At 52.0% G+C, this 21,431-nt stretch overlaps 1 protein-coding gene across 1 annotated transcript in view; it reads right to left on the bottom strand.

Moving 5' to 3' along the window:
• Positions 1 to 19,779, bottom strand: part of LOC140404026 (ferritin, lower subunit-like) — a 133,319-nt gene extending 113,540 nt beyond the window's left edge. The window contains exons 1-3 of the mRNA XM_072492367.1: positions 19,618 to 19,779; positions 18,035 to 18,181; positions 2,232 to 2,357 (exon numbers count right to left, since the gene is read on the bottom strand). Of these exons, the coding sequence (XP_072348468.1) occupies positions 2,232 to 2,357; positions 18,035 to 18,181; positions 19,618 to 19,719 (375 nt within the window). The 5' untranslated portion in view covers positions 19,720 to 19,779. The remainder of the gene's footprint in view (positions 1 to 2,231; positions 2,358 to 18,034; positions 18,182 to 19,617) is intronic.
• Positions 19,780 to 21,431: the final 1,652 nt, after the last annotated feature.

Here is a 21,431-nt window from a genome sequence, read left to right as displayed (position 1 = left end):
TGTGGGCCAGTATCTATCAGTAACAGACTCTGTGAGTCAGTGTCTATCAGTAACGGAGTCTGTGAGTCAGTATCTATCAGTAACGGGCTCTGTGGGTCAGTATCTATCAGTAACGGACTCTGTGGGTTAGTATCTATCAGTAACAGACTCTGTGGGTCAGTATCTATCAGTAACGGACTCTGTTGGTCAGTATCTATCAGTAACGGACTCTGTGGGTCAGTATCTATCAGTAACAGACTCTGTGGGTCAGTATATATCAGTAACGGGCTCTGTGGGTCAGTATCTATCAGTAACAGACTCTGTGGGTCAGTATCTATCAGTAACAGACTCTGTGGGTCAGTATCTATCAGTAACGGACTCTGTGGGTCAGTATTTATCAGTAATGCACTCTGTGGGTCAGTATCTATCAGTAACGGACTCTGTGGGTCAGTATCTGTCAGTAACAGACTCTGTGGGTCAGTATCTATCAGTAACGGGCTCTGTGGGTCAGTATCTATCAGTAACAGACTCTGTGGGTCAGTATCTATCTGTAACAGACTCTGTGGGTCAGTATCTATCAGTAACGGACTCTGTGGGTCAGTATTTATCAGTAATGCACTCTGTGGGTCAGTATCTATCAGTAACAGACTCTGTGGGTCAGTATCTATCAGTAACAGACTCTCTGGGTCAGTATCTATCAGTAACGGGCTCTGTGGGTCAGTATCTATCTGTAACGCTCTCTGTCGGTCAGTATCTATCTGTAACGCACTCTATGGGTCAGTGTCTATCAGTAACGGACTCTGTAGGTCAGTATCTATCAGTAACGGGCTCTGTGGGTCAGTATCTATCAGTAACAGACTCTGTGGGTCAGTGTCTATCAGTAACGCACTCTGTGGGTCAGTATCTATCAGTAACAGACTCTGTGGGTCAGTATCTATCAGTAACGGGCTCTGTGGGTCAGTATCTATCAGTAACAGACTCTGTGGGTCAGTATCTATCAGTAACGGACTCTGTGGGTCAGTATCTATCAGTAACGGACTCTGTGGGTCAGTATCTATCAGTAACGGACTCTGTGGGTCAGTATCTATCAGTAACGGACTCTGTGGGTCAGTATCTATCAGTAACAGACTCTGTTGGTCAGTATCTATCAGTAACGGACTCTGTGGGTCAGTATCTATCAGTAACAGACTCTGTGGGTCAGTATCTATCAGTAACGGGCTCTGTGGGTCAGTATCTATCAGTAACAGACTCTGTGGGTCAGTATCTATCAGTAACGGGCTCTGTGGGTCAGTATCTATCAGTAACAGACTCTCTGGGTCAGTATCTATCAGTAACGGGCTCTGTGGGTCAGTATCTATCTGTAACGCTCTCTGTGGGTCAGTATCTATCTGTAACGCACTCTATGGGTCAGTGTCTATCAGTAACGGACTCTGTGGGTCAGTGTCTATCAGTAACAGACTCTGTGGGTCAGTATCTATCAGTAACAGACTCTGTTGGTCAGTATCTATCAGTAACGGACTCTGTGGGTCAGTATCTATCAGTAACGGGCTCTGTGGGTCAGTATCTATCAGTAATGGACTCTGTGGGTTAGTATCTATCAGTAACGGACTCTGTGGGTCAGTATCTATCAGTAACAGACTCTGTGGGTCAGTATCTATCAGTAACGGGCTCTGTGGGTCAGTATCTATCAGTAACGCACTTTGTGGGTCAGTATCTATCAGTAACGCATTCTGTGAGTCAGTATCTATCAGTAACGCACTCTGTGGGTCAGTATCTATCAGTAACGCACTCTGTGGGTCAGTATCTATCAGTAACGCACTCTGTGGGTCAGTATCTATCAGTAACGCACTCTGTGAGTCAGTATCTATCAGTAACGCACTCTGTGGGTCAGAATCTATCAGTAACGGACTCTGTGGGTCAGTATCTATCAGTAACGCTCACTGTGAGTCAGTATCTATCAGTAACGGACTCTGTGGGTCAGAATCTATCAGTAACGGACTCTGTGGGTCAGTATCTATCAGTAACAGACTCTGTGAGTCAGTATCTATCAGTAACAGACTCTGTGGGTCAGTATCTATCAGTAACGCACTCTGTGGGTCAGTATCTATCAGTAACGCACTCTGTGGGTCAGTATCTATCAGTAACGCACTCTGTGGGTCAGTATCTATCAGTAACGCACTCTGTGGGGCAGTATCTATCTGTAACGGACGTTTTGTGTTGACATCTATCAGAGGCAACAAAACAAAAGTTACCTGAGGGTCGTGCTGATCCGAAGCCAGATGATGCAGGTCGAGGAGCGACTTGTTGATAGTTTTCTGTAACTCCAGTGCATATTGAGTGGCCTCTAGCCCATTCCTCCAATCTTGTTTTTCTGGTTTCTGTGGAAGCGAAAGACTCAAACTGAGATCTCGCTCTGGAGATCCTACCCCAGAAGGTAAGACCCTCTGCCCTTCTCTCTATCCTTCCTTGTTACGTCAGCCTAAAAACAGCCCCCCAAACATGCAGGCGACTGACATCCACATTCTGCCACCTTCGTTGGCCATGTAGCCATGGACTTGGTTACCAGCCTTTTCCTCCACCTCCTCATACCTGCTCTCAATCACTGCCAACGTTTTTCCCAAAGAGACTACCGGGAAACGGAGGGGGCAATGAAAAACTGCAGTGAATTGTGTCTTTAACAAGTTCAATATCTGGTCAATTTGTGTTTTCAAAATGGCGGGGGGGGGGGAGGCCTGCCATTTTGGCCCCCGTAATATCGGAGACCGGCGGGTCAGGCGTGGGATTAGCACGCTGACGTTGTCAGGCTGTATTTTACATAAGCACGGGGTGGGGGGCCTGCTCGACCTCTGGCCTTAAACTCTCGCCCCATATTGCCAGGGAGGTGGCGCGTTGTAGCCGAGGGGACAGCTGGACTCTGCCCCTTTCCCGTGGGTCGCTTTATAATCGGGTTTTCCACCAGCGTCACGCAGTAGCCCGCTTTGCGTACAGGGAAGAATCAAAATGTGGGTGGGGGGGGGACTAATTCATACTTCCTGTCCTCGCAATATGGTGGACGCTGGCAACACTAACAACGAATTGCATTTATCTAGCGACTTTCACAGGAGCTTCACCGGAGCAACAACGTCTGATTCGGAGCCATTGCCAGAAGCTGGGTGGACAGGAGGCCAGGAAGCTTGGCCAAAGATATTGGTCTGAAAGGAGGAGCGAGAGAGAGATGGAGAGAGTGAGAGAGAGAGAAGAGATGGAGAAGTTTAGGGAGGAAATTCCAGGGGTTATAGCCTAGTCAGCTGAAGGCACAACCGGCCATGGCGAAGCGATGCACATCAGGCATCGGTCGGATGCCAAAGATCCGAAGTGCGCAGAGATCTTGGAGGGTTTGTCGGGCTGATGAAGATTACAGGCATCGGGGGGGAAGGATGGGGGCCCCGGGGGATGGGGGCCCCGGGAGATGGGGGGGGGGTTGAGTGGGGGGTGGGGGAAGGATGTTTTTAGATCAAGGCCGCTTGTTTAGGCAAGTCCCAGTTGGAAGGTGTTTGTATACATGGAATCGGGGGCGTACTGGGTGCCCGAGGACTGGACTGGATGACCCATTTTGAACTGGCGGGTTCGGCGTTGGTGGACGCCCAGCTCGCGGCCGACGCCGCCCAACGCCTTAAAGCGGTGGTGCTCGGACCCGATGGAATGCGAGGTCTCGAGGATGCTCAGGTGTGCGGTGGTCCCGCCTCTGAGTGAAACCCCTGCTCCGACAGAATTCCACATCCACCCCAAACGCCCGGACCCTCCCTGGGGCGCCGGTGCCCCCGCAATCAGCATTTCCTCACGGAAATGTGTCCCGTGCCCATCAGCACGGCCTGGAGGGGATTCCTGGATGGGACCTCCCTGGACCTCCCTTGCCTCTGCCCGCCCTCTGGACATGCCCTGGGCACGCCTTGCTGCCATCCGACAGCGGATGGCCCCCGTGGAGGGCTCTCTATGCGGCTGTCCTCCCCCCATCCTCGGAGATTGGGCTGCTGGGTGTTGCACGCTGCAGTCCCATACAACCGTGGGTTGCGTTGGTTCACAGACCCCCAAGATGCCTGCATCTTTTGCGGCCTTGTGGAGCCCGTGGACCATGCTTATGTGAGTTGCTCTGGCCTGCACTCCTTTATTAGTTTTCTGAAAATCTGTTACTTTCTTTTTGTTACTCTTCAGCCCCACACTCTTTGTTGTGTTGGGTGCTTTGGATCCGTGGAACACCTCCAGGTCACCAACACTTAAAATAGTGCAACACTATTGTAGCGCACAAAGACTCACGAGAGACGAATAGAGATGAAGTCGATGAGGCTTTATTAAGCGTGACTTGTTCCCCGCAGTTCAGTAACAGACTGGCCTGCGGGGGAGAACTCCAGGTTCTTATACTCCGCCTTCAGGGCGGAGCTAGAGGTCAACAGCCAACCAGGACCCGGGATCTGTCAGCCAATGACATCACGGCTTCACAGTCCCACATGACCCCTAATGCATACTACCACAACTATTTTATTAAGTTAGAAACTGTTGAACATACTTTCACTGTGGGTTAACACGATGTTAGATTAAACTAAAGACCTATGCCTGTCCTAACCAGTCTATGCACTCAGCACATGGTGAAGATCTGTGCTGTAAGCAGTAAGCTCTGTCCTTCTGAGAGGCTGCATCCCGAATGAGTGGGAAAACTGATGCCCTCTGTCTTTATAGTGAGTGTGCTCTAACTGGTGATTGGCTGCGGTGTTGTGTGTGTTGATTGGTCCCGCTGTGTGTCCATCAGTGTGTGTGTTTGCACCATGATATACTGGTGTATATTATGACACTCTTGACCTTCAGTCACCCGGGTGTGGAGCGGGGTGGGGAGGGTGGAGGACCTCCTCCTGGGCCTCCTTCTGGGCCTGGCCAAGTTGCCCATTACTAAGTCCAGGCAGCGGGTGGCCATCCACCCTGACTATCTGCCCCTCTTCCTCGTTGGCGGGTGTCCCTGGAAAGGGAGCATGCGGTGTCCGCCAGTGCGATCGAGACCTTCCGTGACCAGTGGGCCCCGCGGGGAAATGGGACGTCCCATCTCTAATGATGTATTGTTTTGATGTTTCCTTTGAAAGTTTCCTTTGAGATTCTGTTTACCTTGATGCAGAAACCCTGCAGGGAAAAATGTATTTTTAATTCATCCCTGAGTTTGTTTGTTTAGTTTATTTGGTGAACACAAAGAAAACACATCTATGCAACTGAGGAAGTTGCGACTTAACACCCAGGCTGATACCCACTTCCCTATCCCAGAGGTTAGGACAATATTTGCATTCGTTCTGTCAACATTCTGGCTGAGATTCTCCACCTCAGCAAACACTGTACGAAGACTTACAACACCAGGTTAAAGTCCAACAGGTTTGTTTCGATGTCACTAGCTTTGATCTCCACATCATCAGCAAACACTAGAACATTAGGGAAGTAAAATGAGGAAGAGTTCAAAGGTATTGGCATGCTAATGACACACAGCATTTAACCTGCAGATCCACAGACCACACAGAAGTAGGCTTCTGCCTACAAATGCTGGGTGGTGAATGTGCAACCAGTGGTCTGTTAAGGGTAGAGACACCGACATAGCTATTGTATGCTGTCAGTCATGGCTCAATCGATGCGTCAGAGAGTCGGGGAGTCATATCGAAATATAGAGATTTGAGCACATAACGTGGCCTGGCACTCCCAGTGCCGTACAGAGGGAGTGCTACGCAGTCACAGATGGCATCTCTCAAGGGAAACATTATGTTGACACCTCGTCTGACCTTTCACCTGGATGTAAATACGCCTGAGGGCGGGGGGGGGGGGGGGGTCTCCTGGGTCTCCTGTCAAATATCTATCTTTCAATCAACATCACAAAAGTAGATTGTAACAACAGCAACTTATATTCAAATTGCGCCCTTCATGTGACAACCAAGGTGCTTTGCAGGCGCATTATCAAACAAGACCCGAGGCACATAACGAGGTATTCATGCAAATTACCAAGAGTCTGGTCAAAGAGGCAGGATTTAAGGAGTGTCTTGAAGGACAAAGTCAAGGTGGAGGGGCAGAGGTTTAGGGAGGAAATTCCAGGGGTTGGGACGCAGGCAACGGGAGGCACGGCCACCCAGTGCTGGAGCGATTATAGTCGGGATGCTCGAGAGGCCAGAATTAGAGGGGTGCAGATATCTCAGAGGGGTTGTGAGGGGCTGGGTGACGTTACAGAGATTAGGGGGGGGGGGCGAGGCCACGCAGGGACATGAAATCAAGGTCTAGGTTTTCAAACGCAAAGTGCTGCTTGACCCGGGAGACCCTGCGGGTCAGCGAGCTCCCAGGGTGACGGGCGAACGCGAGCTGGTTCGTGGTGGAATGCGGGTGTTTGGGGTGACGTCAAGTTTGCCCGGACATAACATGGCCACCTTTGGGAGCTTGCTGTGTACAAATTAGCTTCCACCTTTCCTACAACAGTGGCCACACTGCAAATGTACTTCACAGGCTGTAAAGCAAGTTGGGACATTCCGCTGTCGCAAAGGGTGTTATATAAATGCAGGGAGGTTTCAGTACTTAACGTTCAGCCATCACCTAAACAGATGTAGCGGGATTCTCTGAGTCTCTGTGCCGAAATCGCGATTGGCGTGGGGGCGGAGAATGGCCGTTGACGGCGAAAACCGGCGCGACGAAGCTCCCGCGATTCCCCGGTCCCCAGAGAATCGCCGCCAATCGCGCGCGTGGCCTACGCGGCGCGGGTAGGGGGCCATTGACAGAGGATACCCTCCGCGATTCACCGACGGCAACTGGCCGAGTTCCCAATGGCGTGGTTCTAACCACTGCCCTGGTGGGGGGTGGGGTGATTCTTCACCGGTGGGTGGGGGGGGTGGAGGGGGGATGGGGGGCCTGAGGGACGTCCAGGCTAGCGATGGGGGGGGGGGCCACCGCTCCGCGGGCGCGCACGATCGCAGGGGGGCCTATGTATTCGGGGCCGCTCCGCGTCGTGAGTGCGCCATGTTGTGCGGGGCGGCCGCCGAAGGCCTCTGCCATGCGCGTGCGCGGACTCCCGACCGGACGTGCACGGCCCCGTATCGGCAGGCTGAGTGCGTGGAGCACTCTGGGGCCCTGCTAGCCACCTTCAGGTAGGAGAATCACTCTCGACTTCCTTCAACAAAGTCCAGAGTGAAACGTTTTGATGCTGGAGGTAGCCCCCCATGGTTGGAGAATCCCACCCATGGTATCCTCATGATCTCGCCACTGTTCGTGAGGGCTTTGCCCTGTGCAAATTGGCAGCTGGATTCCTTCAATGTCACCAACATTGACTCGGCTTCCAAAGAACCTCAGCTGTAAAGCGTTTCGGGATGGATACTATTGAACAGTTCCTTTGCAAAATTGGCAGACCACTGCTCTCCAGTGGTGAGGACGGTGAAATGCAGCTCTCAAGCTCAATGATCTGCGGCAATGTTGCCTAAGAAGAAATTATTGACAAGCCACAGAACACAGGCCTCACATGTGTACGTTTACACGAACATCTGCTTCCAAGGAAGTAAAACACTGAACACGCACATGTTTTGCATTTTGTTCACCAACAGACGCACACAGAGGTTAAAATTCATCTGTGCCATGCAATCGTCAGTATTGAGATCACGGGGCCAACAGCAGTGCCCACAACTCATCTTTTATTGAATAATCAGTAATGCAATTAGCGACTTCCGGGTGCGGCGATGACCAGCTGTGTCGCACGTTTCGGCAGCTCCCGGTGGAACGGACTTTTGGGCTCTTAATAAGAGCCCCAACGGCAATTTTAACGGCTAAAAGTACAGTGCGGTGAACCAGAAGGGAATCCCCCCTGGATACGGATGAAAAAAGGAGAGGAAGGTGGCCGGATTGCGGTGGATCCTTTAGAGCAGCGGCAAGGAAGGCAAGCAAAAACCAAGATGGCGTCGGAAGGTGGCAGTTTAATATGGGGCCCTGAACAACACGAGTTTTTGAAACGCTGCGTGGAAGAACTCAAAAAGGAAATGAAGAAGGAGCTGTTGGCCCCGATATTACAGGTGATCGAAGGGCTAAAGGAGGAGCAAAAGACCCAGGAGCGGGAGCTTCGGGTCGTGAAGGCAAAGGCTGCCGAGAATGAGGACGACATACAGGGCCTGGTGGTGAAGACGGAGATGCACGAGGCACACCATAAACGACGTGTGGAAAGGCTGGAGGCGCTGGAGAACAACGCGAGGAGGAACAACCTAAGGATTCTTGGTCTTCCTGAAGGTGCGGAGGGAGCGGACGTCGGGGCATATGTGAGCACGATGCTGCACTCGTTAATGGGAGCGGAGGCCCCGGCGGGTCCGCTGGAGGTGGAGGGAGCATACCGAGTGATGGCGTGAGGACCGAGAGCAGGAGAAAGTCCTAGAGCCATAGTGGTGAGATGCCTCCGTTTTAAGGATAGAGAGATGGTCCTTAGATGGGCAAAGAAAACTCGGAGCAGTAAGTGGGAGAACGCGGTGATCCGCGTTTATCAAGACTGGAGTGCGGAGGTGGCGAGAAGGAGGGCGAGCTTTAATCGGGCCAAGGCGGTGCTTCACAAAAAGAAGATAAAATTCGGAATGCTGCAACCGGCAAGACTGTGGGTCACATATCAAGGGAGGCACCACTACTTCGAGATGGCGGATGAGGCGTGGACTTTTATCGTGGAAGAAAAATTGGAATGAGCGGGTTATTAAAAAAAAGAACGTTTGAAACAAAGTGGTGGGGCGAGTATGGGGGGCGAAGAGGGGGGTAAAAAGGGGGGAAAGAGGAGTTTTATGTTATTAATCCTGCGATGTGGTAACTTTTCTCTCTTCCACAGGAGGTGGTGGAAGGGGAGGAAAGGAGGTGGAGGAGATGGGGCGTTGGCCATTGGGGGCGGGGCCAAGGGGGAAGCGCGGGCTCGGTTCCCGCGCTACGATAATCATGGCGGGAATAGGGAAGCAGGAAGGAGGGGGCGTCGCACGGTGTGAGCCGAGGTCACGGGGGGAAGCCGAGGTCGGCCAGAGTTTGCTGACTTCTGGGAGCAACATGGGGGGTGTAACTACGCTAGTGGGGGATCTAGCGGGGGGGGGGTGGGAGGGGGGAATTATTGGGCTGCTGCTGCTGGGGAGAGGGGGGAGCTGGCATGGGGTGGGATGGACGGGGGGGCACCGCCTGGGGGGGGACACAGCTGCGTGGGAACCGGGTGAGGAGCTGGAAAAAGGGGATGGCTAATCGACAAGGGGGGTAAAAAGCCCCCCAACCCGGCTGATCACGTGGAACGTGAGAGGGCTGAACGGGCCGATAAAGAGAGCACGGGTACTCGCACACCTTAAGAAACTTAAGGCAGACGTGGTTATGTTACAGGAAACACACTTGAAACTGATAGACCAGGTGAGACTACGCAAAGGTTGGGTGGGGCAGGTGTTCCATTCGGGGCTAGATGCGAAAAACAGGGGGGTGGCTATATTAGTGGGGAAGCGGGTAATGTTTGAGGCAAAGACTATAGTGGCGGATAGCGGGGGCAGATACGTGATGGTGAGTGGCAAACTACAGGGGGAGACGGTGGTATTGGTAAACGTATATGCCCCGAACTGGGATGATGCCAATTTTATGAGGCGTATGCTAGGACGCATCCCGGACCTAGAGGTGGGAAAGTTGGTAATGGGGGGAGATTTCAATACGGTGTTGGAACCAGGGCTGGACAGGTCGAGGTCCAGGACTGGAAGGAGGCCGGCAGCAGCCAAGGTGCTTAAAGATTTTATGGAGCAGATGGGAGAAGTAGACCCGTGGAGATTTAGCAGACCTAGGAGTAAGGAGTTTTCGTTTTTCTCCTATGTCCACAAAGTCTATTCCCTTTTTTGTTTTGGGAAGGGCATTGATCCCGAAGGTGAGGGGAACGGAGTATACGGCTATAGCCATTTCGGATCATGCTCCACATTGGGTGGACTTGGAGATAGGGGAGGAAACAGAAGGGCGCCCACCCTGGAGAATGGACATGGGACTAATGGCAGATGAGGGTGTGTGTCTAAGGGTGAGGGGGTGCATTGAAAAGTACTTGGAACTCAATGATAATGGGGAGGTCCAGGTGGGAGTGGTCTGGGAGGCGCTGAAGGCAGTGGTTAGAGGGGAGCTGATTTCAATAAGGGCACATAAAGGAAAGCAGGAGAGTAGGGAACGGGAGCGGTTGCTGCAAGAACTTCTGAGGGTGGACAGGCAATATGCGGAGGCACCGGAGGAGGGACTGTACAGGGTAAGGCAAAGGCTACACGTAGAATTTGACTTGCTGACAACGGGTACTGCAGAGGCACAATGGAGGAAGGCACAGGGTGTACAGTACAAATATGGGGAGAAGGCGAGCAGGTTGCTGGCCCACAATTGAGGAAAAGGGGAGCAGCGAGGGAAATAGGGGGAGTGAGAGATGAGGAAGGAGAGATGGAGCGGGGAGCGGAGAGAATGAATGGAGTGTTCAAGGCATTTTATAAAAAATTATACGAAGCTCAACCCCCGGATGGGAGGGAGAGAATGATGGGCTTTCTGGACCGGCTGGAATTTCCCAAGGTGGAGGAGCAGGAAAGGGTGGGACTGGGAGCACAGATTGAAATAGAGGAAGTAGTGAAAGGAATTAGGAGCATGCAGGCGGGAAAGGCTCCGGGACCGGATGGATTCCCAGTTGAATTTTACAGGAAATATGTGGACTTGCTCGCCCCGCTACTGATGAGGACCTTTAATGAGGCAAAGGAAAGGGGACAGCTGCCCCCGACTATGTCTGAGGCAACGATATCGCTTCTCCTAAAGAAGGAAAAGGACCCGCTGCAATGCGGGTCCTATAGACCTATTTCCCTCCTAAATGTAGACGCTAAGATTCTGGCCAAGGTAATGGCAATGAGGATCGAGGATTGTGTCCTGAGGGTGGTCCATGAGGACCAAACTGGGTTTGTGAAGGGGAGACAGCTGAATACGAATATACGGAGGCTGCTAGGGGTAATGATGATGCCCCCACCAGAGGGGGAAGCGGAGATAGTGGTGGCGATGGATGCCGAGAAAGCATTTGATAGAGTGGAGTGGGATTATCTGTTGAAGGTGCTGAGGAGATTTGGTTTTGGAGATGAGTATGTTGGATGGGTGCAGCTGTTGTATAGGGCCCCAGAGGCGAGTGTGGTCACGAATGGACGGGGATCTGCATACTTTCGGCTCCATAGAGGGACAAGGCAGGGATGCCCTCTGTCCCCATTACTGTTTGCACTGGCGATTGAGCCCCTGGCAATAGCATTGAGGGGTTCCAAGAAGTGGAGGGGAGTACTTAGAGGAGGAGAAGAACACCGGGTATCTCTGTATGCGGATGATTTGTTGTTATATGTAGCGGACCCGGCGGAGGGGATGCCAGAGATAATGCGGACACTTCGGGAGTTTGGAGAATTCTCAGGATATAAACTGAACATGGGGAAAAGTGAGTTGTTTGTGGTGCATCCAGGGGAGCAGAGCAGAGAAATAGAGGACTTTCCGCTGAGGAAGGTAACAAGGGACTTTCGTTACTTGGGGATCCAGATAGCCAAGAATTGGGGTACATTGCATAGGTTAAATTTAACGCGATTGGTGGAACAAATGGAGGAGGACTTCAAGAGATAGGACATGGTATCCCTGTCACTGGCAGGGAGGGTGCAGGCGGTTAAAATGGTAGTCCTCCCGAGATTCCTCTTTGTGTTTCAGTGCCTCCCGGTGGTGATCACGAAGGCTTTTTTCAAAAGGATCGAAAAGAGTATCATGAGTTTTGTGTGGGCCGGGAAGACCCCGAGAGTGAGGAAGGGATTCTTACAGCGTAGTAGGGATAGGGGGGGCTGGCACTACCGAGCCTAAGTGAGTACTACTGGGCCGCCAATATCTCAATGGTGAGTAAGTGGATGGGAGAAGAGGAGGGAGCGGCGTGGAAGAGATTGGAGAGGGCGTCCTGTAGGGGGACTAGCCTACAAGCTATGGTGACGGCCCCATTGCCGTTCTCACCGAAGAAATACACCACAAGCCTGGTGGTGGTGGCGACTTTGAAAATTTGGGGGCAGTGGAGACGGCATAGGGGAAAGACGGGAGCCTTGGTAGGGTCCCCGATAAGAAATAACCATAGGTTTGCCCCGGGGAGAATGGATGGGGGATTTGGAATATGGCAAAGAGCAGGAGTAACGCAACTGAAAGATCTGTTTGTGGATGGGAAGTTCGCAAGTCTGGGAGCGCTGACCGAGAAATATGGGTTGCCTCAAGGGAATGTATTCCGGTATATGCAACTGAGGGCTTTTGCGAGGCAACAGGTGAGGGAATTCCCGCAGCTCCCGACGCATGAGGTGCAGGACAGAGTGATCTCAAAGACATGGGTGGGGGACGGTAAGGTGTCAGATATACATAGGGAAATGAGGGACGAGGGGGAGATTATGGTAGATGAGCTGAAAGGGAAATGGGAAGAAGAGCTGGGGGAGGAGATTGAGGAGGGGCTGTGGGCGGATGCCCTAAGTAGGGTAAACTCATCGTCCTCGTGTGCCAGGCTAAGCCTGATTCAATTTAAGGTGTTACACAGGGCGCATATGACTGGAGCACGGCTCAGTACATTTTTTGGGGTAGAGGATAGGTGTGCGAGGTGCTCGAGAAGCCCAGCGAATCACACCCACATGTTCTGGTCATGTCCGGCACTACAGGGGTTCTGGGTGGGGGTGACAAAGGTGCTTTTGAAAGTAGTGGGGGTCCAGGTCGAACCAAGCTGGGGGTTGGCTATATTTGGGGTTGCACAAGAGCCGGGAGTGCAGGAGGCGAGAGAGGCCGATGTTTTGGCCTTTGCGTCCCTAGTAGCCCGTCGCAGGATACTGTTGATGTGGAAGGAAGCCAAGCCCCCGGGGGTGGAGACCTGGATAAATGACATGGCAGGGTTTATAAAGCTGGAACGGATTAAGTTCGTCCTAAGGGGATCGGCTCAGGGTTCACCAGGCGGTGGCAACCGTTCGTCGAATACCTCACAGAAAGATAGAGGGAATGGAAAAGAAGAAGACAGCAGCAGCAGCCCGGGGGGGGGGGGGGGGGGGGGGGGGGGGAGGAGGAACCAGAAGGTATCTCAGGGTTGTTAATGTATATGTATAATATGTATCGGTCGTTGCTATAAATAATTGTATATTGGACTGTTAAACCATATTTTTGGAGAGTGTTTATCTGAGACAAGGCAGTTGCCATTTAGTTTTAGTTTTCGTTTTTGTTATATATTATTTATTCTTTGTTTATAAAACAGGTCATTGTTATTTATACTGTTATATTATTGTGTAAAGGATACACAATGTACTGTGATGGTTGACCAAAAATTTTCAATAAAATATTTTAAAAAAAAGTAATGCAATTAGCTCCAATCGGGATTCATTGCCAACCACAGGTGAATAGATGCTAACTAACACACTGGACAACACGGGTCGGAGAGAAAGGAGGCACCTCCATCGAGCCTGAAGTGGCTTTGAGTTAAGAACTGTATTCTGTGCACAAAACGTAGCCTTGAAATGAAATGAAAATCGCTTATTGTCACAAGTAGGCTTCAAATGAAGTGACTGTGAAAAGCCCCTAGTCGCCACATTCTCGGCGCCTGTTCAGGGAGGCCGGTACGGGAATTGAACCGTGCTGCTGGCCTGCCTTGGTCTGCTTTCAAAGCCAGCGATTTAACCCTGTGCTAAACCAGCCCCGGATATTTATCACACGGCCACCGGGCAACTCAAAGTGTGTTAGCCAATGAGGTACTTTTGAACGTTACCCACTAACGCAATGATGTTAATCCAGCTCCCGCACACTGTCGTCAGTCACCCCTCCCAGCCAGTGTCCCGTGTTCCTGACAGAGGCCAGAATTCTCAGTGTGGGAGACGAGGGGCGAGATTCGGTGGCCGCGGTGCGCCCGACTCGGGACCAGGCCGCTGACTGTTGCAGTCGAGATTCTGTGTCGAGATTGGCGATCCTCGAAGCGTCTCGCGAGATTCAATGGACTGATCCCGACACCAAGTCGGGCGCTTTGTGATCTGGATCTCGCTATCGCTGGGCGGGGTCCAGGCGCGCATATTTAAATGAGACAGCGTGCCCCGGCTAGCACTGCCAGGCCGGCAAGGTGCCCAGGTGTCAGCTTGCCCGGGCCAGGGGTCAGGCCTGGGGGGGAGGGGGGGGGGTGTCCTTGCCCATAAGAGATGGGGTGAAGTGGGGGGGGTCCTGAAGCCACGAGGTTTGAAAGATCGGGGCTGCCTTTACAAATGGCGCCCTGATCAGCAAGTGATCTTCTTGCACTGTCGTCAATGCAGGAAATGACTTAAAGAGGGGCTGGTTTAGCACAGTGGGCTAAACAGCTGGCTTGTAATGCAGAACAAGGCCATCAGCGCGGATTCAATTCCCGTACCGGCCTCCCGAACAGGCGCCGGAATGTGGGCGACTAGGGGCTTTTCACAGTAACTTAATTGAAGCCTACTTGTGACAGTAAGCTATTATTATTATTATTAAAGAGTGGCCTTGATGGTGCGTTCCTTGACGAGGCCTAACAAAGTGGCAAAGTGCCATTGAATAGCAGTTAACGATCAACACCCCGCCAAATGCGCAGTTCAGTGGACTTTAAGTTGAGTCCGCTGAATCATGAAGTGTTCTCGCCAAGAGCGTGCAATTCGCACTTCCGATGCGGGGGCTGTTCGGTCAGCGAGTCAGGGCAGGCAAATGGCCCAGAACCCTGCCAGCACGAATCAAGAGGAATTCCTGGCCCAGCGGACATTGTAGCCGCCGGGTCCGGGATTAGCGCCAAAGAGCCTGGCAGCTGCAACAGTTTTTAAGCTCTCCATGTCCCGGACACTCGCTGCAGCCATGAGGATGGCTCAGCGAAGACCTGCCCCCTGATTTCGGGAGTCCGAGGTGGACCCACTGCTCCATGTCGGTGAGGAGAGGAGGGATACCCTGTTCCCCAGGGTGGACCACAGACTCACGCCCGCCCTCCTGAACAGTGCCTGGGTAGAGATGGCAGAGACAGTCAACGGTGCCAGCCTCGCCAGGGGGAGCCAGCTGGTGATCCTGAGGGGTGATGGGGTTCACTGATGAGGCCTCTGCCCTGAGAGGAGCAGTCCATGGATCACAGTGCCAGTGTCCTCTGCTTGGGGTGAGCTCTGATGATCCCCTGCTTCCTCTGCAATGGGGCTGAGCCTCTGAGGAGGGCCAACACCTGATGGACCCCTGATTGTGCTGGGGTGTGAGGGTGTCTAGAGGAGGCCTGGGTGCGTTCCCAGGCGACCAGAGGCTCTCTGAGCATTCAAAGGACACGGGGTGCACTCAGCAGTGTGAGCAACCAGGAGCCTGTGAGCAGCACCAGAGGGGTGCATCTCAAACACAGGATTCCGCAACTTCCGGGCAGCCCAACGCCTGAGTGGATCACGCCACTCTTGGCCGCCGGTGTGGCCCGCCCGTCGGTTCGGGGAGAATCCCAGCCCTTGAGTCCAGGAACCTGGCACCAAGCTGTTCCCCGCTACTGCCCCGCCCAGGAAAGCCACTGCCCAGCAAGCCCGACAGTCTTTGAGGCTTTTTCAGAGTTTTGTTGGCCTCTCCACTCTCCCTCTGTGGCCATGGCGTCCAGGCCCCGCTTGTAAATACTAATTCACGCCTGCGAGATGTCCGCCTTGAGGGGCAGAGCATTGCAGAAATTGGAGCATTAAATGTCCAAGCCATTAATGATATTACCCATGGAATTTTTAACCGTAAAATTCTTACAGTGCAGAAGAAGGCCATTCGGCCCATTGAGTCTATGCCGACACTCTGAAAGAGCGCCCTACCCAGGCCCACACCCCCACCCTATCCCCGTAATCTTTCGATACTAACAGGCAATTTTAGCATGACCAATCCTAACCTCTACATCTTTGGACTGCGGGAGGAAACCGGAGCTCCCGGAGGAAACCCACGCAGACACGGGGAGGACGGGCAGACTCCGCACAGACAGTGACCCAAGCCGGGGATCGAACCCGGGTCCCTGGCGCTGTGAGGCAGCAGTGCTAACTACCGTGCACCCTATTAAAGTCCATGCATGGTTTTGCATGGATCCGCTGGCGTGGGGCGCAGGCATCGATATTGGTGCCAGTGAGGCACTGGAGCGCAGAGTCAGGGGCGCAAGACGCAAATCGATTCTCCGCCCGATTGCCATTCCCGCTTCCGCTGTCACAAAGCAGAGAATTCGGACCGACATCTCTACTCATGTTAACCCGGCCCAGAAAAGGGAGTTTGATTCTCACCCTCTGTTTTTCAAACGGCCTCACCTCGTTTCTCCCTATTTCTGGAATCTCCTCTGACTCTCCATAGAGAGGGCGCAGGGGAGATTTGCGAGGATGTTGCCAGGATTGGAAAGCCGTGGCTATGAGGAAAGATGGGGGAGACTGGGCTTGTTCTCCCTGGAACAGAGGAGGATGGGGGAGATTTGATTGAGGGGGACAGGATTGTGTGGGGGGCCTGGATAGAGTGGTTGGGACGGGCCTATTTACTGCAGCACGGACGGCAGTGATTAGGGGGGCATAGATTTAGGGCGCGATTTAACAGGCTTGTCAGGCACGGCTTGGTGTTGAGATGGAGCCATTGGATCTCGCCAGATTTGCGACGCTCGAAACACCTTGCCAGGTTTCACGGAGTCTCGCGAGACATCGCGATCTGGATCTCGCCCTCACTGAGTGTGGTCCAGATTAGCATATTCAAATGAGGCTCATTTAAATATATGTGGGCGGGATTCTCCCGGTGCCCAGGACCTAACGGCCGCGTGTCAGAGACCTGGCCAGGGTCCCATTTAGTACCGGTTTCCGCAAACATGGACCAGTCATAATGGGGAGGGGGGGGTTCCCCGGCCATTATAGACCCCAGAGGGTCGGGGAGGGGACAAGGTGACATCCTGGCATTCCCTCTTACACCGGGCACCTTGGCACGGTTCACCTGGCACCCTGGCAGTGCCACCCAGGCACCCTGGCACAGGATACCATTGCCAGGCTGGTAGAGGCACTACCAGGGCTCGGGGGAGCTTTCCCAGGTGGACGGAGAGGAGGGGGGGGGTGTTCCCGCGGGCCTCCCCAAAGTTGGAGGTGGAGGGGATTAGAACATGGGGGGGGGGGGGTGCTGGAAGGAGGGGTTGAAAGATTGGTGCAGCCAAAATAAAATAGCGCCCCGATCCACCATTAGCCCTTCCTGCTGGGATTTCTGTGGCCAGAAAAAAGACGGCAAAATGCTGTTGAATCGCGGGGGTGTTTCACTGCGGCCACCCCTCTAAACACGCCCATAAACCGGACAGAAACATTTACGGTTAAAGCCCTGAAAGTGATTGGTCGAATGGTTAGAGGGGAGATGAGGAAAGATGTTTTCTCCCAGAGGGTTGTGTGGTTGTGGAACTCACTGCCTGATAGAGTCCGGAACCCTCAAGGTGTTTAAAATGTGTCTGGATGAACACAGGTGCCTGAAGCTGCAGGCTATGGACAAAAGGTGATAGAATAGGAATAGAGAGTGTCTCATTCTTTGGACATGATGGACCGAGTGGCCTCTTTCTGTGCCTTAAACTTTCCATATTTCTAACCCTCCAAATCCTTGACATCACTCCAATTCTGACCTCATTCCTCCTTTACGAAACTCTCTAGAATTCAATCCCTTGACCAAGCCATTTGGTCACCTTTCCTGAGATCTCCTTAAGAGGTTCAATGTCCAAATTTCCTCTGGTGGTCGCTGCTGCGTCACTGCTTTAAAGCGCAGCTCATTCTCCCTGCTGTGGCCTCGTGACTGAAACCATGCCGGAGATGAAAGCAGTGGGAGAAACGATTGCCTCGCTGGCTGGGGTTCTCCGTTGCGGGTCCGCCCCGCTAGTGCTATTGGTGAGGACGGAGAATCTGCCGCTCAGACAAATCTCCCATTCACGGCAGCGGGAGCGGGGAATCCCGCTGCCGTGGATGGACAGAGAATCCCGCTGCAGTGGAGGGACGTAGAATCCCGCCTGTTGTCTCTTTTAGGCACGAAAGAGAAGAGTTGGTAAAGCCGGAATGGAGTCTCCGTGGTGTTGAAACGTTCAGCTAACCTCGATACTTTCCAGCTGGACACGGCCGCCTCTATCCTTCTGGTAATGTATCAGTTCTTCAGCATGCTTACGCTCCACCTCCGACAACTTGTAGAAAAACTTGGCAAAGTTCTCCAGAGCAACATCGTCCCTTTCGAAATAGAAAGACTGCAAAAACAACCACACAATAAACCGTTTCAACAAATCCATCTCACGGGCCAGGATTCATTGATTTTAAAAACAAAAGAAGAGCCACTTCCTAGAATTTAGTCAAAAATGCAATATTTTACATTAATATATTCCAAGCCACCCACACAATCGCCACACATGCAACGAGATAAATGTTCAAATACACCCAAGTACATGCACATTACACATATACATGCAGAAACATATTCACATACATGCACACACATAAATATATCGGTGCACACAAAAACATACATAAAAGCATCTACATGTTGTTATGACCAGCTGAGGTGGTGGTCAAAGGACTTCCTGTCTCCATCAAACACTCCCAGGACATGTACAGCACGGGGTTAGATAGAGGGTAAAGCTCCCTCTACACTGTCCCCATCAAACACTCCCAGGACAGGTACAGCACGGGTTAGATACAGAGTAAAGCTCCCTCTACACTGTCCCCATCAAACACTCCCAGGACAGGTATAGCACGGGGTTAGATACAGAGTAAAGCTCCCTCTACACTGTCCCCATTAAACACTCCTAGGACAGGTACAGCACGGGGTTAGATACAGAGTAAAGCTCCCTCTACACTGTCCCCATCAAACACTCCCAGGACAGGTACAGCACGGGGTTAGATAGAGGGTAAAGCTCCCTCTACACTGTCCCCATCAAACACTCCCAGCGCAGGTACAGCACGGGGCTAGATACAGAGTAAAGCTCCCTCTACACTGTCTCCATCAAACACTCCCAGGACAGGTACAGCACGGGTTAGATACAGAGTAAAGCTCCCTCTACACTGTCCCCATCAAACACTCCCAGGACAGGTACAGCACGGGGTTAGATACAGAGTAAAGCTCCCTCTACACTGTCCCCATTAAACACTCCTAGGACAGGTACAGCACGGGGTTAGATACAGAGTTAAACCCCCCCCTCCCACCCCCAACACAGTCCTCGTCAACCATATGCTTCTGTGCACACCAGTCCTGTCAGGCATGTTTGTAATTGCGTGGATGCCCTCGCGGTTAAATAGCCTGACGACACTCACCGCCTGTGCTGACACGTGGAGTGGCCTCTTTGGTGTCTGTGTTCTGATCTCGTGTGGCCGTGTAGCACGATCACACTTCTTCTAAAGTGCTCCAGCAGCTACGGAGCACTCTGAGACTACTGGAAACCATGCAAGGTGCTATAGAAATGCAGCTTCTTTCTTGACCCCATTCCTGCCTGTTCCATGAACACCACAAAAATAAATTGACAATCTCCTGGAGCTAAACTAAATTAGCAGCAACATTTAACCCTATAATCACAAATAGAGGTTCAGCATCAAGAACATATTTCTGAAAGAATTATGGGACGTTTTAAAAGGCAGTGTCTCATCGAGGTCACAGTCTAATCTGTGTTAAGGTGATAAGAGGTTAGTTTACCATGGCGAGGTACACATATGAGGTGTAGTACTCAAGGCTGATGAGTTTGTTGATGGCCGTCTCACTGTCTGGGTGAAAGTTCTGTCTCACCTGAGACTCCATCGTACACACAATAAACTCTTCCCCCTCGCTCGCTCGTTCGATCTGTCACCAAACTGCCTGAGCTCGGGGCAGGGGTGGGGTCAGTGATGCACTCGGGTTTATCATTCACACCCAGTGAGGGGGAGGGTCCTGGAGGTTTGGCTCGTTAGTGATTGCCAGCTGCACGATAGCACAGTGGTTAGCATTGTTGCCTCACAGGTTCGATTCCCGGCTTGGGTCCACTGTCTGTGCGGAGTCTGCACGGTCTCCCTGTGTCTGCGCGGGTTTCCTCCGGGCGCTCCGGTTTCCTCCCACAAGTCCCGAAAGACGTGCTTGTTGGGTGAATTGGACATTCTGAATTCTCCCTCCGTGTACCCGAACAGGCGCCGGAATGTGGCGACTAGGGGATTTTCACAGTAACTTCATTGCAGCGTTAATGTAAGCCTACTTGTGACAGTAATAAAGATTGTTACAGGAACGAACCCGGCTGGCTCACTGCAAACCTGACCTGTTACCATCTTTGATGACCCCTTCGAATGCGGGATCTTATGGTTATTACAGAATTCAACTCCCATGGATGCAATGGGGCTGAGACATTGCCCATAAGGAGGAAGCACTCTGCCGAAAGTGAAGCTGGCAACGGGAGGTAATTATCACTGAAGACAATGGAAGTGAGTGCAGGCCGTGTGTGTGAAGGGGGCAACTGGTCAGATTCAATGCCAAATTCCCACCAGCAAGTTAGAAAGAAAGAATTGCATTTATATAGAGCCTTTCACAATCTCAGGATGCCCCAGAGTGCTACACAGCCAATGAACTACGTTTGAAGCATAGAACATAGAACATTACAGCGCAGTTGTAATTACAGCCCTCGATGTTGCGCCGACCTGTGAAACCACTCTAAAGCCCATCTACACTATTCCCTTATCGTCCATATGTCTATCCAATGACCATTTGAATGCCCTTAGTGTTGGCGAGTCCACTACTGTTGCAGGCAGGGCATTCCACACCCTTACTACTCTCTGAGTAAAGAACTTACCTCTGACATCGGTCTTATATCTATCACCCCTCAATTTAAAGCTATGTCCCCTCATGCTAGACATCACCATCTGAGGAAAAAGGCTCTCACTGTCCACCCTATCCAATCCTCTGATCATCTTGTATGCCTCAATTAAGTCACCTCTTAACCTTCTTCTCTCTAACGAAAACAGCCTCAAGTCCCTCAGCCTTTCCTCATAAGATCTTCCCTCCATACCAGGCAACATCCTGGTAAATCTCCTCTGCACCCTTTCCAATGCTTCCACATCCTTCCTACAATGCGGCGCCCAGAATTGCACGCAATACTCCAAATGCGACCGCACCAGTGTGTTGTACAGCTGCAACACGACCTCATGGCTCCAAAACTCAATCCTTCTACCAATAAAAGCTAACACACCGTACGCCTTCTTAACAACCCTCTCAACCTGAGTGGCAACTTTCAGAGATCTATATACATGGACACCGAGATCTCTCTGCTCATCCACGCTGCCAAGAATCTTACCATTAGCCCAGTACTCTGTCTTCCTGTTATTCCTTCCAAAATGAATCACCTCACACTTTTCTGCATTAAACTCTATTTGCCACCTCTCAGCCCAGCGCTGCAGCTTATCTATGTCCCTCTGTAACTTGTAACATCCTTCCGCACTGTCCACAACTCCACCAACTTTAGTGTCATCTGCAAATTTACTCACCCATCC

The sequence above is a fragment of the Scyliorhinus torazame genome, chromosome 29 (genome assembly GCF_047496885.1).
Source record: "Scyliorhinus torazame isolate Kashiwa2021f chromosome 29, sScyTor2.1, whole genome shotgun sequence".
In the NCBI taxonomy this organism is placed as follows: domain Eukaryota; kingdom Metazoa; phylum Chordata; class Chondrichthyes; order Carcharhiniformes; family Scyliorhinidae; genus Scyliorhinus; species Scyliorhinus torazame.
This window is presented reverse-complemented; position numbering and strand designations above follow the sequence as displayed.